This window comes from Megascapheus bottae, chromosome 16 (assembly GCF_031878675.1).
Source record: "Megascapheus bottae isolate mThoBot1 chromosome 16, mThoBot2.hap1, whole genome shotgun sequence".
NCBI lineage: Eukaryota > Metazoa > Chordata > Mammalia > Rodentia > Geomyidae > Megascapheus > Megascapheus bottae.
The window spans coordinates 30,627,047-30,643,017 of record NC_143524.1 but is presented as its reverse complement, the minus strand read 5'-3'; the positions used below and the strand labels follow the sequence as shown (position 1 = coordinate 30,643,017).

At 39.3% G+C, this 15,971-nt stretch overlaps 1 protein-coding gene across 3 annotated transcripts in view; it reads left to right on the top strand.

The window, feature by feature from the left end:
* Window positions 1–15,971, top strand: part of Nav2 (neuron navigator 2) — a 379,403-nt gene that overhangs the window by 134,032 nt on the left and 229,400 nt on the right. For all 3 annotated transcript variants that reach the window (XM_090348005.1, XM_090348004.1, XM_090348003.1), the window contains exon 4: window positions 14,745–14,817. In XM_090348005.1, the coding sequence (XP_090204131.1) occupies window positions 14,745–14,817 (73 nt within the window). The remainder of the gene's footprint in view (window positions 1–14,744; window positions 14,818–15,971) is intronic.

Sequence of the window (15,971 nt, the reverse complement as noted above, 5' to 3'; positions counted from 1 at the left end):
AAAAGTACTCAGCTCATGTTTCTCAGATGAAAGAGCTGAGCAGTAAATGGTCGTATTATTCCAGAGCTTCCCAGAGAGTGGGGTAGTGCTACACATCAAATTTTAACAAGCCGACTACTTTTGAATATTTTCAAGAAATATGAGTAGAAATCTAGACTAAGGAGTTTTCTTGCTCTGTGTCTCTTGAAGTCTTACCATTTTTTTAGTTTCATTATTTTAACCAGTTCATTAATTATTTTGACATGTGGTCTCACTGAGAGCCCAAGCTATCCTTGAATTTGAGCTTTTCCTAATCCTGCCTCCCAGGTACTGGTAGTCTAGACAAGTGTCACCACACCCAGCCCAGAAACATGACAAGATACCAAGGTGACTGATTTTTTTCATTAATAAGGAAGAAGTGGTATGTGTCACACTTTGGTGTGCATGAGAAGCACCTAGAAAGTATGATAAAACAGAATCTATGCACTCACCCCAAGTTCTAACTCTATAGATCTAGATGTAGAGAATTTGCCTTATTTTCACAAGTTCCGGGATGTTGCTCAAGCTGCTGGTCAAGTGATGACACTTTTCCAGCCTTGCTTTTGAGTTAATAAAATCCTTGGAGTGGCCAGGCTCACATCTGTAATCCTAGCTATTCAGGAGGTTGAGATCTAAGGATCATGGTTCAAAGCCAGCCTGGCACTAAAAAAGTCCATGAGACTCTTATCTCCAATTAATCACCAGAAAACTGGAAGTGGCACTGTCTCAAGGGGTAGGGCAGTAGCTTTGAATTGAAGAGCTCAGAAACAACGCCCAGGCCCAGAGTTCAAGTCCCACGACTAGCAACAACAAAAATAGAAAAAAAAATCTTGGGGATTGGGGGGAAGAGAAGATTACCTGTGTAGACGCATGTAAGCATGCATTTGTCAGGTTGCTTAAAAAATTTTAAGCAGATGCAATTTCTAATGAATATGCTTCAAATTTGCAAAATATTTTAGATGAAATGATAGGGTTTTTTTTCTACTTTTTCTTTCTTTTCATCTTTCTTTTTCTTTTCCTTTCTTTTGATTTTGTTTGTTGTTTTTGTGCCAGCCCAGGGTTTGAACTCAGTATCTTATTCTATCATTCAGGTTTGTTTGCTCATAGCTGGTGTCCTAGCACCAATTGCTGGTTTGTTAGAGATACAGTCCTGTGGACTCTGCTGTGTGGACTAGCTTTGAATCACAATGCTCTCAACTTTCAAACTTCTTAGTGAGTAGGATTCCTAGGGTGAACTATTGGTGCTTTGCTTTATTTTTATTTATTTATTTTTTGAGATAGAGTCTTAATAAGTAGCGCATCCTGGCTACCACTTTAATATCCTCCTGCCTCATCCTCCTGACTACTAGATTATAGGTGTAGTACTACCATACCTGGTTTTGTAAGACTTCTCTAACAAGGATTACAGGAATCTGATTCTGCGTTTCAGAGTTTACTGTCTGTTTTGTTTATAAATGACTGTCAAGTGTGCTTTTTTTAGAGAATTTATTAACATTGATAGCATTGATTTTTATATCATATTTCAAATGATATATTTAACAAACAAGTATTCAAGAAGGTAATCTCTATACACAATCACTGGCACTTAGAACATAATTAAAATTAGGCTGAGGGTTTTTATGTCATAGATATTTATCAATCTATGTAATAAAATATTGTGTCTATAGAGTCATAGATTTTTTTATTAAAGAATTTATTAACATTGATGTTTACATCATATTTCAAATGACATGTTTAACAAACAGGTGTTTAAGAAAGGAATCTCTATATCACTGGCACTTCGTTTTTAGAACTTAATCAAAATTAGGCTAAGGGTTTGTATATCATAAATACATATTAATTTATGAAATAAAACATTATGTCTATAGTCATAGGTTTTTATGTCTATATAGTTATGTTTATATTTCCATTACCATGTCCATAGCATTGGGTATGCAAATATTGAGTCCTTGCTCTTGTACACGTTGGATCTAATAGCCACATATTAAGGATACCATGCGCCTTTTGTTCCTTTGGTCTTGACTTGTCTCACTCAACATGATTTGCCCTAGAAAGTGTGCATTTTTTAATTACTAGAAGTTGAACTTCAAACTTTTAGGAGTGAAAATGGGAATATGAGGTCTTTCTAATATATTGATAAATAGGTAGAACCCAGTAAAATGAATAATATTTAACTCTGTGGGGGGGAGGGAAGTCATAGGTCTTGAACTCAGGGCCTAGAAACTGTCTTGAGCTTTTTTAACTCAAGGCTTTTTCTCTACCACTTTGAGCCACAGCTCAAAGCCATTAATTGGAGATAACTTGTCACATCATGTGACAAGTTAAAATTGTCACTGATTATTTTTCACAGATTTTTGGGTATCTGATAGCCCCTGAAAGCTCAAAGATATCCTATAAAATCAAGATTTTATTTATCTACTTTTTTCTTCTCTTTCATGGATTTTTTTTTTTTTTTTGCCAATCCTGGTGCATGAACTCAGGGCCTGAGCACTGTCCTTGGGCCTTCTCAAGGCTAGTGATCTACCACTTGAGCCATAGCACCACTTCCCACTTTTGTCTATGTATGTGGTACCATGGACTCAAACCTTCTCATAATTTCTGATTTATATTTAGAGTTTGGAACTACTGTAGTTTCAGCTGGATTCTACTCTACTTTGTGTATTACTTGTAGAAATCCCCAAAGTATGCGTTATGATTACTAATGGTCTCTGATTCAAGCACAACTCTTTTGACATATCTACAGACAGCTAAAAAATAGATTGTGGTATTGTGCCTGGAATATATTAGTGATTCATTAATTGCTAGCAGGATTTTGTATTGAAATGGAAGCAGAGTAGTGTGTTTTCAATTAGATTTCTCGCAGACATTAACAACATAGTGTGCTAAAAAGAAGCAGAAAATAACAGGACAGACTAGAATGTCTTCATTCTAGTGAACAAGTCTAGCCTAGTAAGCAAATCTAGCAGCTGGCCTTCCTCCAAAGATTATTGCACTACCATATTCCTTTATACATATTTATTTTGTGGGGATATTTACTTGTTCTAGAAGTCCTTCCAAACCCAGAATTTGCTGTGCTTTGGAGGTGTATATGCTCCTGAAGTTCAAGATGTACTTTCTTAATTTTGTATTTATGTTCTGCCCTATAGTGGCCTGCAGGTTGAGACATATAATTATATAAATGTAAAAAATAATGTTAACCTTGAAAGAGCATGGTGAACAGGCGTCAGGTTTGTGTTAGCTATTTTTTAACGTATTTGTGACCATGTTTAATGAAGTGATTACTTCAAGTCAGCTCCTGCCCTAGGACACAGGCTGCTCCTTCAAGGAATGGCTATACTGTCTTGTCTACTTCTATATTTTCTGATTCTAGAACAGGGCATGGAAGGAAGAAGATGCCCAATCATTTTTTTGCCAGTCCTGGGCTTGAGCTCAGGGCCTGAGCACTGTCCTTGGACTTTCTCAAGGCTAGAGCTCTACCACTTGAGCCTCAGCACCACTTCCAGCTTTTTTCTATGTATGTGGTACCAAGGAATCGAACCCCGGTCTTCATGCATGTTAGGCAAGCACTTTAACCACTAGGCCAAACTCCCGGCCCCCAATCATTATTTTTTTCAAGGGATGAGAGAGGTTGCCATTGAATTTCTTCCTGGATAAGATTCTCCAATATGTATTTGTGTCCCAGATTTTTTGTTATTGTTTGAGTACAAGTTTGTTTTTTCATGGGCAAAACCAAAGTTTTCTGCAAAAGACTAGAAAGAGAGAGAGAGTCTTAAAATAATAGACTTTTTATACTAAGTTGCATTGTTGTAACAAATAGTTGAGAATCAGTTTACAAAGAGAACAAGTTCATTTTGGCTCCTGGCTTTGGAAGTTTTAGTCCACAGTTTCCCCCATTGCTTTTATAGCTGTGGGAGGCACTATATTGTGACAGGAGCATATGGTAAGCTCAGATGTTCACTTGATGAAGGTCGGGAGGCAAATGATAGAGGAGACAGATTCTTCTGTTTCATTCAAGGGCCTGCCCCCAGTGACCTGAACACTTCTCACTAAGACCCACATCTCAATGTTCTACTACCTTCCAGTTGAGTCAAATGGGAGTTACTAACACCTTTGGAGGACATTACAGATCCAAACTGTAACATATACATCATGTAATGATTACCATAATCAACCTTCCTAGCATATCCATCATCATCCCTAGTATACCTTTAATCCTCAGAATTTATTCATCCTACCATTGAAAGTTTATATCCTTTGACCATTATTATCCCTGTTTCCCCTACCCTCCATCTTCCCATAATTCTAGACTTCTGTTATATCCTCTAAACATAGCTCTCTAGCCTTACTCATTCTTCTCTTTCGTGTTTGTATCTAGCTCCTAACTTGGAAGTCCTTGACTTTGACATACTAGGAAGTTCAGGCATGTTATTCTAAAGTTGTAGCAGGAGAAATAGGATACAGAAGAGCATGCTGACTGAACACAAGAAGGCACCTATTGAGGTTTTCTAACAACACACATTCTCAGTGAAGCTGGCTACCATGTCTGGAAGAGAACAGAGTCTGGCAACAGAGTTTATAAGGAAGCCCCTAGACTTCGAGTCCACTAGCTATACCTCTCCCCTCAGTCTTTTCTTTCAAGGGAAAAAATGAGAGATCAGAAAATAATAGAAAAATAAAATGTTCTAGTCAGTTGGAAACAGTGGAAAAAGATACTCACTGGAGGAATTTGAAATGCTTGTTTTTAATTTTTTCCTCCTCTAGATTTTTTATATCCATATGGACTTACACATTTGCTATAACATCAGACAAAGTCCCATAAAGTTTTTTTAACAGTAATTCTTGACAGCATCTTGGAAGACTAAAGTTATAAATATTATAAATGGTATGGTCGATGATGTTGCCAAATGAAAGGAGCTGGGCAAGCCAATAAAGCAGGAAGAGAAACAGACTGGTATGGAGAGTTTTAAGTCCCATCCAGCCCTATCTCCAATTCTCAGGTTCTACCAGATTCCTTGCTGGCTTTCTGAAAGGTTTGATGCTTGAATGTTCAGAGCTGGCACACAGAACCTGCAGCTCTTCATCTAAGTGGACCAAGTTGGCCTTTTTATTTTAATGAAAAGGCTAACAAATAGTGTTTCTATTTTTTTGACAGATATCAGTGTGATAATACTTCAGTACATTTACACATTGTGTATTAATGAATTTGGGATGTTTAGGCTGTTCATCATCTCAAACATTTATCATTCTTAGTAATGAAAACATCCCAAATCCATGTTTAGAGCTATTGTGAAATTTACAATCCAAGATTATTGGTTATATTTACCCTTCTGGGTAGCAGACTTGCAGAAACATGTTCCTCATATCTAGCCATGTTGTAACTCTACTCACTTCTCTCTCTTCATAATCGGTTTGGTACGTCAGTTAAGCCAACTGAGTGACTGATAGAAGGGTTGATCCTGATGCTTCCAAGTATTACCCTACCTAGGAAAATTTGAATATATTCCCTAATTCTGAGATCTTCTTCTACAAATAAAATACTAGAGTCAGACCCCTATGAGCTCTGCTTGGTGGTGTTGAGCATCTCTAGACCATTATGATCCCCAAGCAGTGTGAATGTACTGATAGTGACAAAAACCAAAAAGACAAATCAGGGCATGAGCTCATGATCACTAGGAAGGTAGAAGAGAGAGGTAACACTGGGAGAGCATTTCCCCAATGTGCGGGCTGCTTTTTGGCTTGGTTTTATGGCTGGATTTCTTTTGTGTTTCTCTTTCAAGAAAGTTTTTTTTTTTTTTTTGTCAGTCATGGGCTTGATCTCTGGGCCTGGGTATTGTCCCTGAGCTCTTCAGCTCAAGGTTACTGCCCTACGCCTTGAGCCACAGCCCCACTTCCCATTTTCTGCTGGTTGATTGGAGATAAGAGTCTCACGTTCTTTAGTACCTAGGCTGGCTTTGAACCATGATCCTCATATCTCAGCTTCCTGAGCAGCTAGGATTGCAGGCATGAGTCACCACATCCTGCTCTCTTTTTAAATTTTACTTCTAGGAGAAAATGAGGAAAAGCCTATCAGTATGTCATGGAAACCTTTTAGATATGAACCAGATAGCCTGACTACGTGTAGCCACAGATGTTTACATTTACCTCCTGTCTTTGGGCCCCCAGTATCACTGGAGCCCACCTCAATCCTCTCTATTTTATATTGGACATATATACTCTATAAGGGTCAAAAGTTATGCCTATTTTATTCACTACTGGATACTCCCTGCCTGCACATTGGCTAATACCCAGTAGGTATTCAGTACATGTAAGTGAAGGAACCAGGAATGATGGTACACCTGGAATACGAGCACTCTGCAGTCTGAAGCAGGACCATGAATTCAGTGTCATTCAGGGATACATGTGGATTTTGAGATCCACTCAAAATGAACAAACAAGTAAAAGAAAAGCTCATTTTCAAAACCCCAAACAAAACAAATCCCACCACCACTAATAACAACTTATGAGTACATGAACAGAATGAATGGATGGTGATTTCTTTATAGAAAATGTAAACATCAGATAAGAGGCTCACATGGTCAAGCGTGGTGGCTCACACTAGTAATCCTAGCTATTCAGCAGGCTAAGATCTGAGGATCATGGTTCAAGGCCAGCCTGGGCACTAAAGTCCATGAGACTCCTATCTCCAATTAACCAGCCGAAAATGGGAAGTGGGGCTGAGCCTGAAGGAGTGGGGCAGTTAGTAGCCTTGAGCTGAAGAGCTCAGGGACAATGCCCAGGCCTAGGAGTAGGACTCTGGGCACCATGCCCAGAGTCCAAGCCCCATGACCCACAAAAAAAAAAAAGGAAAAAAGAGGCTCACATGTACTTGTATGTGCTAAAGGTTCCATGTACTAAAGCTATACTGTGCTCTTTATGTGTGTGTGCATACATACATGTGTGCATGCATATGTGTACACATATCAGTACTAGAGCTTGAACTCAGAGCCTGGGTGCTGTCCTTTAGCTTTTTCACTCAAGGCTGGTTTTCTATCATTTGAGCCACAATTCCTCTTCTGGCTTATTGGTGATAATTGGAGATAAGAATCTCACAGCATTTCCTGCCCCTGCTAGCTTCGATCTGCAGTCCTCAGATCTCAGCCTTGTGAGTAGGTAGGATGACAAATGTAAACCACCAGCTGTCTGACTGTATTACATTTTTATTTTATTTTAGACAGTTGTGGGATTTGAACTCAGAGGCTGAGCACTGTCCCTGAGCTTCTTTGCTCAAGCCTAGTGCTCTACCACTTTAAGTCATAGTTCTACTTCTGGTTTTCTGGTGACTAACTGGAGATAAGAATGTTATGGACTTTCCTGCCCAGGCTGGAATTGACTTGCTATTCTGCTATCTCAGCCTCCTGAGTAGCTAGACTTACTGGTATGAGCCACCAGCGCCCAGCTGTATTAATTGTTTTTAGAATCAGCAGAACATGCAGATTCTTACCTAGCCTTACCAAGTGTCTGGATCTCCCTTTATCTAGGCTTTGGGCATTTTGATTTTTTTTTTTTTGGTGGGGAGGAGAGTGGGGGAAGCTATAACAATGCTGGACTTTAAAGCAACAAGTATTTGACCTTCCTTCCAGGGTAGAGAGTACACTTCAAGCAGTATGTTGAGAAACATTTTACTCCTCAAACCCAATTTACTTGGGATGCCTAGAGTACCATCTTTTCCTGGGCCACAGTAGTTCCTGTAGAGATGGTCTTCATTTGCATTAATCATTTTCATGTGCTTTGTACTGGGCTACACTGGTATTCAGAGAAAAATGCTGCCATGACAACTGCCACAACAGATGGTATTTGATCAGTCTCTACGCTACCAAGGAGATATACAACAGTACTTCCACGGTTTGCATATTTTGCGTTATCATGAGGCCCAGGCCAGCCTTAATCATGATTGAAATGTGAAATTTTCCATTTGTTTCTTCTCTTTGACTCCAGTTGTGTGACATTTGTTTGGATTCTATTTGTTCTCTAGCTGTCCTGGGTGGGGTTGGACTTATGGATGGAAGAGTCCAAGCCTGTCTCATACACAGTCCATAGAAATTGTCCCACAAACCTAAAATCTAGAGATTGTTAAAAACCTGTTCAACTTGAAAATGGAGGATCCAGCTAAGACTAGGAAAAAGAAGTGCATAGACGAAGACCATGTTTGCTTCTAAAACAAAGGAAATTTGGGGGTAGATACATCCTTTTCTTCATCTGTTCCTTTCTCTGCCTCTCTCCATTTAGTGTTCTTCTTCTCCTAGTGTCTCCAGGCCCCATGATGGCTTATCACCCCAGCTTATGCTGAAAACTGCAGCAACTTGATCCCAGAGCACTTGAGCTGATTCTATGGCAACAATTACTATAGGTTCTCACCCAGTTCCTGCCTGCTTTCAGCAGCACTGGAATGTCAGACTTTGCATAGATTTTTTTTCTTCCAGCTAATTTTAGAAAGTAGTTTATATTGGCCACTATGTGTTAATGAACGTCCTTGGTTGTATTTACATATTTTTCTGGTTAAGAGTCTTTTCCCTTGCTCTGCCTCCCAGTTTTAACAGGATCCTCATCTCATGCTGTTGTCTGGATCACACATGAGGTATGAGCCTCCTTAGAGATGGCAGAAGGACATCTTTGCTCTGTAATGTGTGCTGGGGCACTATGCTGAGTCCATGCCCTTCTTGAGGTGGGATAGGGCCTTTCAGTTTTGACAATACACAAAGATGGATTGTTTACCTGTATTGTATTTGGAGGAAAACTATAAGGTGAATTATAATCACAAGAGGGCCTAGATCAAAGAACCCGTCTCCCCTTCTGATCTCATTCCAAATGAAGCAGGAGGTTGGAATCCAGATCTGACCCTTTTCTGCTCCCCAGACTCACTCTGTTCCTGGGGTGCAGATGAAAAGAGTATGGATCTCGGCTGCCTTGTCAGGAGCGATTTTTAACCTTAATGGAACATTATTAAAGGGTGGATTTCAGGCTTGAGGAATGTTTTTTTAACTCCTTCTGTGAGCAGAATTTATAGGAGAGGGAAAAAATTCAGGGTGCTTAATGGGTTTATGAATGATCTTTTAAATGATGACCAAGTTTTTATTTATAGTTTTAACACTTTCTGGAAGTGCAATCTGTATTTCATCTTCTTCACTAGTTGATAGTGTTCTGTATGCCCCTTGGCATCTTGTTCACATAAATACAAAACATCCTAATTTTTCCCTTACTTATGTGTTCCAAATCTCCTGAAAATAATAGGAATTGGGGTGGTGTAGAGTAGCGTTGGGTTCTGAAAAGGAGGACAATGTGTTTGTAGGCTCCTGTCACCATGACACAGAGGTGGACCATCTGGGTCCATCCACAGCTAGGCCACTGGCCTGATAATTTCATGCAAAAGTCTACTTTGAGCCAGACACAGAAGTTCATGCCTGTAATCCTGGTTACATGGGACACGGAGATTAGAGCTGCCTACCTAACCCAGGCAAAACCATAAAATTCTATCTGAAAAGTAGCAGAAAGAGCTAGGGATGTGGTACCAGTGGTAGCTCACATGCCTAGCCAGGTACAAAACCCAGTACCACCAAAAAACAACAACAACAAAAAAGCCTTTTAAAAAAGTCATATTAAGTGAAGTAAGCCAGACTCAAAGGAACTTAGGCTCAATGGATCCCCTCATTCGTCATAATCAGTAGAAACCTTGGGCTCTACTAGAAGAGATCTGCAATAGAGCAAAATCTTGATACATAAGGCCATATAGTATGAAGCTAATTGAAAGGACCTCCAGGATATCGAAACAAAAGCCATATAATGAATGATTGTTGTCCTTAATGTACTATGTTGTCTCTCATCTCCTTTGCTGTCCCTTGGTTATCTCATATTGTTATAGTATCTCACTTTGTTATCTGATAGATTGAATTTATTTGTATTTGGTTATTTGAAATTTGATAGGGAAGGGGGGAAAACCAAGACGGGTAGGGGGTATGGGGGGGGAGGGAAATGGGTACCAAGACATGTGAAAGGGTATCAATGTAAGTGAATTAATGCACCTTCTATCTGGCAAATATCATGTAACCCTTTTACTAATTACAATAAAAAAATGCAAAAAAAATAAAATAAAATCTTACTTCATTGTCTCCAGCATATCACACTTACTGAAACCAACACCATCAAAAGAATGGAGCCCAGTGCTTGATATAAACCAGATAACTACATAGTTGTGTTGATTGATATATGTTAATTGAAGTTATATAGGAACGATCCAAATGGAGCGTTCTCATGTTCTACACTGTCCGTGTTTTGTATTGGATAATTCTTCTCTAGGAAGAGCATACCTGTGTGAGATGTTTAGCATCATCTAGCATCTAGTCTCTAGATCTTTACCCTCTTTAAAACAGGTCAAAATGCCATCACCACAGTCAAGCTGTTCCCTCTCCACCAACCTTTATTCTACCCAACAGAAAAAAAAAATGTTACGCAGTTATTGAATCTGAATGATAGAACTTAAGAAAGTTCTATCATTTATAATTATCTACCATTTTAAAGTAGAATTTAACATAAACTAAGCCACCAAAGTTGGCTGAATTGAAATCTATCAAGGCTAGCCTTGCACAGACACTAGCATGTATTTTAGATAATGAAGTGTTCCTTGAATGCATCATAACTATGATGAACAAATGCGTTTTATTTTTCCTGGAAGGAAAGAGTTCTATAGAAATGCACTATTGTATTGAGCAATGCTTTTCTTTAATATGATGGTATCACTCTTCCTCCTTTCTCTGGTGCTGGAGATCAAACCCACTGGTACATGATAGGTCAGGGCTCTGTATGAGTTATATCCCTCTTTTTCTTCACTGTCACACTGCTACACTGTTGCCAAAAAAATGTTGCCTACCTATAACAACTCACCTACATGACACATATGACACTCTCTAGGATAAATATGAAAGTACCATTAAAAACCTTTGAATTAAGAGAGATTGACGGATAGTTAGATTTTCGTTGTTCTCCTTGCTATGAGAGCATAATCGTCAAAGTTGATCTTATTAGCTCTATGCAAGATATTAAAAGAGTGGAAATCGACTGACATAAACTTATATAATCTAAACTATGGTAGCTTTCACCAGGTACAATGATGCATAGTGGTAATCTCAGCTACCCTGGAGGCTGAAGCAGAACTGTAGCTTGAGCTTAGGCATTTGAAGCTTGCCTTGGGCAACATAGTGAGAGCTCACATAAAATAAAAAGAAAAAACTAATTTTTTGGTGTGTGTGTGTGTGTGTGTGTGTGTGTGTGTGTGTGTGTGTGTGAATGTGTTTCTATGGGGGAAGAAATCTCCTTTGAGTATTTGGTAGTATATTATCACTGTGTGCAAACATCAGAAATAAGACATCATCATAAATATTATCTCATAGATACCATTTTTACTTAAAAGCAGAGTTTTATAATAGGGTAAAATAATTGAGAGAATTTTTATTGTACTTACAAATAGAAGCATGTTGCTCCAAAACACCATGTACAGGGCACTTGCAAACAATCTCTCCCTCCCTTCCTTTCTCCCTCTTTTCCTCCCTCCTTGCCTTCATCCTTCTTTTCAAGATGTACTTCCCTCCAGATACCTACTCATTACTCTCAGTAATTCTGGGTTGGGCAGAAGGAAGAAAATATTAAAAGCAATTTCACCAGGCATGGTGTTTTTTGCTTCTAACACCATGTACTTGGGAGGCGGAGATCTGGAAGATCATGGTTTGAATACAACTAAACAATAAGTTAGATTCTCCCATTCCTACAAATTAGCTGGGATGGTAGTGCATGCCTATGGTCTCAGCTATGTTATAGGCATATCTAGGGAGGTCTTGGCCTGAGGATGTTCCTAGTCAAAAGATCAAGATCCTACCTTTAAAAAGTAAGTAATTCAAGGGCCAGGAGTTTGGCCTAGTGTAGAGTGCTTGCCTAGCATGCACTAAGACCCAGGTTCTATTCTTCAGTACCACATACTTAGAAAAAGCCAGAAGTGGTGCTGAGGCTCAAGTGATAGAGTTCTATCCTTGAGAAAAATCCAAGGACAGTGCTCAGGCCCTGAGCTTAAGCCAAGGACTGGCAAAAAAAAAAAGTAATTCAAAAAGGGCTAGAGATGTGGCTTAAGCAGTAGAGTATCTGCTTAGAAAGTACAAAGCCCCAATTTCAAACCTCAAATCCACTGGGGGGGGGAAGAAAAGAAAATAGAAAAAGCAATGTCACTTTTTTTTCAACTGTATGAAGAATGATTTCCTGGGATGGCGACAGACATAACTTATAGCATCAGCATTTGCTCAGTTTGCAAGACATTGCATTGATATTCTCAGGGTGAGAGAAAAAAAAATGTGTGCCAGATGAGGACACTGCAAGGGAAGTAAAATGTTGAGAAGAAGTTGGAGATTGGTGCCAAAAGTGCAAGGATAGAGACTTCCAGCATAGGACTGAGTAGATTCTGCTTGCTAGTTCAGCACAGTTTCACTCAGGTGCCCTATTAGGCAAATTAAACGTATTTGGAGAATGTAGACTGTAGGCTAGAGAAGGGAAATGCCTGATATCATTGGGTGAGTGGACATGAACTTTAGAAACATGCCTTTGAACCAGGCTGTGCTTAAAGCGGATCTTTTTATATATAGATGCCTCACAGTCTGTGATTATGAGTAATGTCAATTAAAATATGGATAGATACCTCACTGTTTCTGTTGGCATAAAAAATGTCAAGAAACTGCTTGGTGAGGGTAGTGTGTATACTACAAAAGACACTTATTAGTTCAAAATAAACTCCATGATTTGAAGCTGGGTGCCACCATTGGCTTGTACTTGTAATCCTAGCAACTCAGGAGGCTGAGATCTGAGGATTGCAGTTTAAAGCAAGCTCAGTCAGGAAAACCCATGAGATTTTTTTTTTGCCAGTCCTGGGGCTTGAACTCAAGGCTTGAGCACTGTCCTTGGGCTTTCTCAAGGCTAGGCCTCTAACACTTGAGCCACAGCACCATTTCTGGCTTTTTCTGTGTATGTGACCAAGGAATCAAACCTGGATCTTTGTGCATGCTAGGCAAGCACTCTACAACTAAGCCAAACTCCCAGCCCTAAATAAGATTCTTATTTCCAATTAACCACCAAAAAGCCAGAAGTGGCACTATGGATCAAGTGGTAGAGCTCCAGTTTAAGAATGTTGATGGAACTTAGGCTCAATGCTTTCCCACATTTGTCATAATCAGTAGAAACGTTGGACTCTCCTAGCAGAGATTTGCAATAGAGCAAAACCTTGATACAAAAGGCCATATAGTAGGACGCTAAATGAAAGGATCTCTAGGATATAGAAACATAAGCCATATAATGAATGATTGCTGTTCTTAAGGTACTATGTTATCTCTCATCTCTTTTGCTGTCCCTTGGTTATCTCATATTGTTACAGTATCTCACTTTGTTACCTGATATATAGGATATATTTGTATTTGGTTATTTGAAATTGGATAGGGAACGGGGGAAAACAAGATGAGGGGTGGGGGTGGGGGGAGGGAAATGGGGACCAAGACATGTGAAAGGGTATCAATGTATGGGAATTAATGCACCATCTATCTGGCAAATATCATGTAACCCCTCTATTAATTACATACAATAAAAAATACATGAAAATAAAAGAATGTTGATGGAATTTCCTAGCTATGGAGGGAGGGAAGTTCTTTTATTATGACATGAATTAACAAAATCTTTTGGATTGCTGTGCCAGATTCAAAAGCTATATTTTTGTGGTTGTTCGTGGGGTTGAAACAGCTATTTCTTTTTATAATCCCAGTTACTCAAACAAAAACATTTCATTTTCTTTTGTCAGGCCTGGAAAATGAACTCAGGGCCTGGGCACTGTTCTTGAGCTTTTTGCTCAAGGCTAGCACTCTACCACTTGAGCCACAGCATCACTTCCAGCTTTTTCTGTTTATGTGTTACTGAGGAATAGAACCCAGGGCTTCGTGCATGCTAGGCAAACATTACCACTAAGCAATATTCCCGGTCAAACATTTTCTCTGAAGCCAGAAGCTAATTAGTCCTGACAACTGAAGTCAAATCACATTTTTAGGAATTGCCTGATTGTTTTTTGTGAGAACTAGATATTAACTTGCCCTTGGCCTTGGCATTAGCCCTAGAAAACATGCTATGCCTCCCAGACTCTGCTTGTGGGTCCCTTTTTGTCCAGAGAGTACAAAGGACAAAAAGATTCAGAGATCACAATCCTCCCTGGTCATCTGCAATGTCAGACATCCTGAGAATTTTGTGAGTAAATACTATCCACATTCCTGCTGAAACTCCCATCTACCATTTGTACATTGACTTTTTGCTTCTTTGGTGGTTGGAAATTTCTTCCAGCTGCTGGTAGATGGGTGGATCCATTAACTTTGTCTCCACCTCCATGTATCTGGCAACTACTCAAGTTTTCAGGATAGCACTGGTAACACTGATCAAGATAAAAGCTCTCATTCCACCCTGGTTATTTTTGGCAGCTGTGAGCAATCCAAGGCCTGGACTTTTGGCACTAAGTGATTGGGATATTGGGTAACCTTTTCCTGTGCAAGAACAGACAAAGGAGAGTCCTACCCTGTATCCATTCATCCAACCATGGTTATGTTTATAGTACTTAGTTTGCTACTGGATTCTAATGAAAGATGGCTGAATATTCATTAAACATATATTGTGTTTTTCTCCTATAGATTGAAAACATAGATGCCTGCTTGAATTTTCTGGCTGCTAAGGGAATAAACATCCAGGGACTGTCTGCAGAAGGTAAGTCAGAACACTTGTTATGGAGTTGTATCTTCATCACTAGTAACACATACCTATTGATGACATTGCTACAATCAAGGCTGCTGGTGGGCTTTTCTGGTTTTGATTTCCTCCAGACAGCCCAACGCTTGTCTGGACTTGAGAAAACCAAATTTATGATAATCCAAAGAAGATATTCTTAAGAATGTAGTCACTATACCAGTCCCATCTCCAACACACGGAGGGTGTGGTAAATAGAAGCTACTCCAATTCGAGAAAGACCTGCTTAAATTAAGATAGTTTGATTCATGTGCCTCTGCTGATTATCAAGGCTTAGGCTTTCTCTATGGAAAAGAGAATATTCAACCACAAAACATATATATGTTCAACTACAGTTCCTGAGGGGAAATGTTTAATCCTTATCTCTGTATTGAAGAAGCTAACCTTTAAAATCATAGGAGGTAGAGACATGGCTCAAGTGCCAGTTTTAGTAAGCTTGATCAAATCCCAGTGTCTTAAAAAAATGAAAATTAAAAAAATTAGTTTACAGGTGCTGGTGGCTCATGCTTCTCATTTTAGCTATTCAAAAGGCTAAAATCTGGAGGATGGAACTTTGAAATCAGCCTAGGGAGAAAAATTCTTGAAACTCCATCTCCAAAATGAACAAAAAGTAAAACGAGAGGCATAGCTAAAATAGTAGTCTCAGCCTGAAGCAAGTAAGCAAGCCAAGCGATTGTGAGGCACTGAGTTCAAATCCCAATTCTCAAAAAAAAAAGCTGTGAGATTTATTAATGCAATACTGTTCTTTTTCACCCAGATAAGTTTTTAATTAGCTTAAATTTGGTGACTAAATAGTCCATTCATGTTTGCTAGTGTTTTGCTATTAAGTTAAGGTATTGATCTAGAGCTGCCTGGTCAGAATTCTCATTCTCCTAAGGCAACACTTAAACCTGGAATCTTTCCCTCTCTTGCCTGTTAGTAAACACTAGCAGCTGCCAGCTCAGAAGCTACCATAGGCCCGGCATCCTCCCAAACTCATTAGGCTGCACCTGCCTCCAGTTTTCCCAGAGCAGGTAGAACAAGTGGGGCTTCAGTTGGTATAGTTTTCCATAGTAAAGGTGCTTCTGGAAGACATGTATGGGAGACAGTAGTCAGAGTGGGGCAGAGGGCAGCAG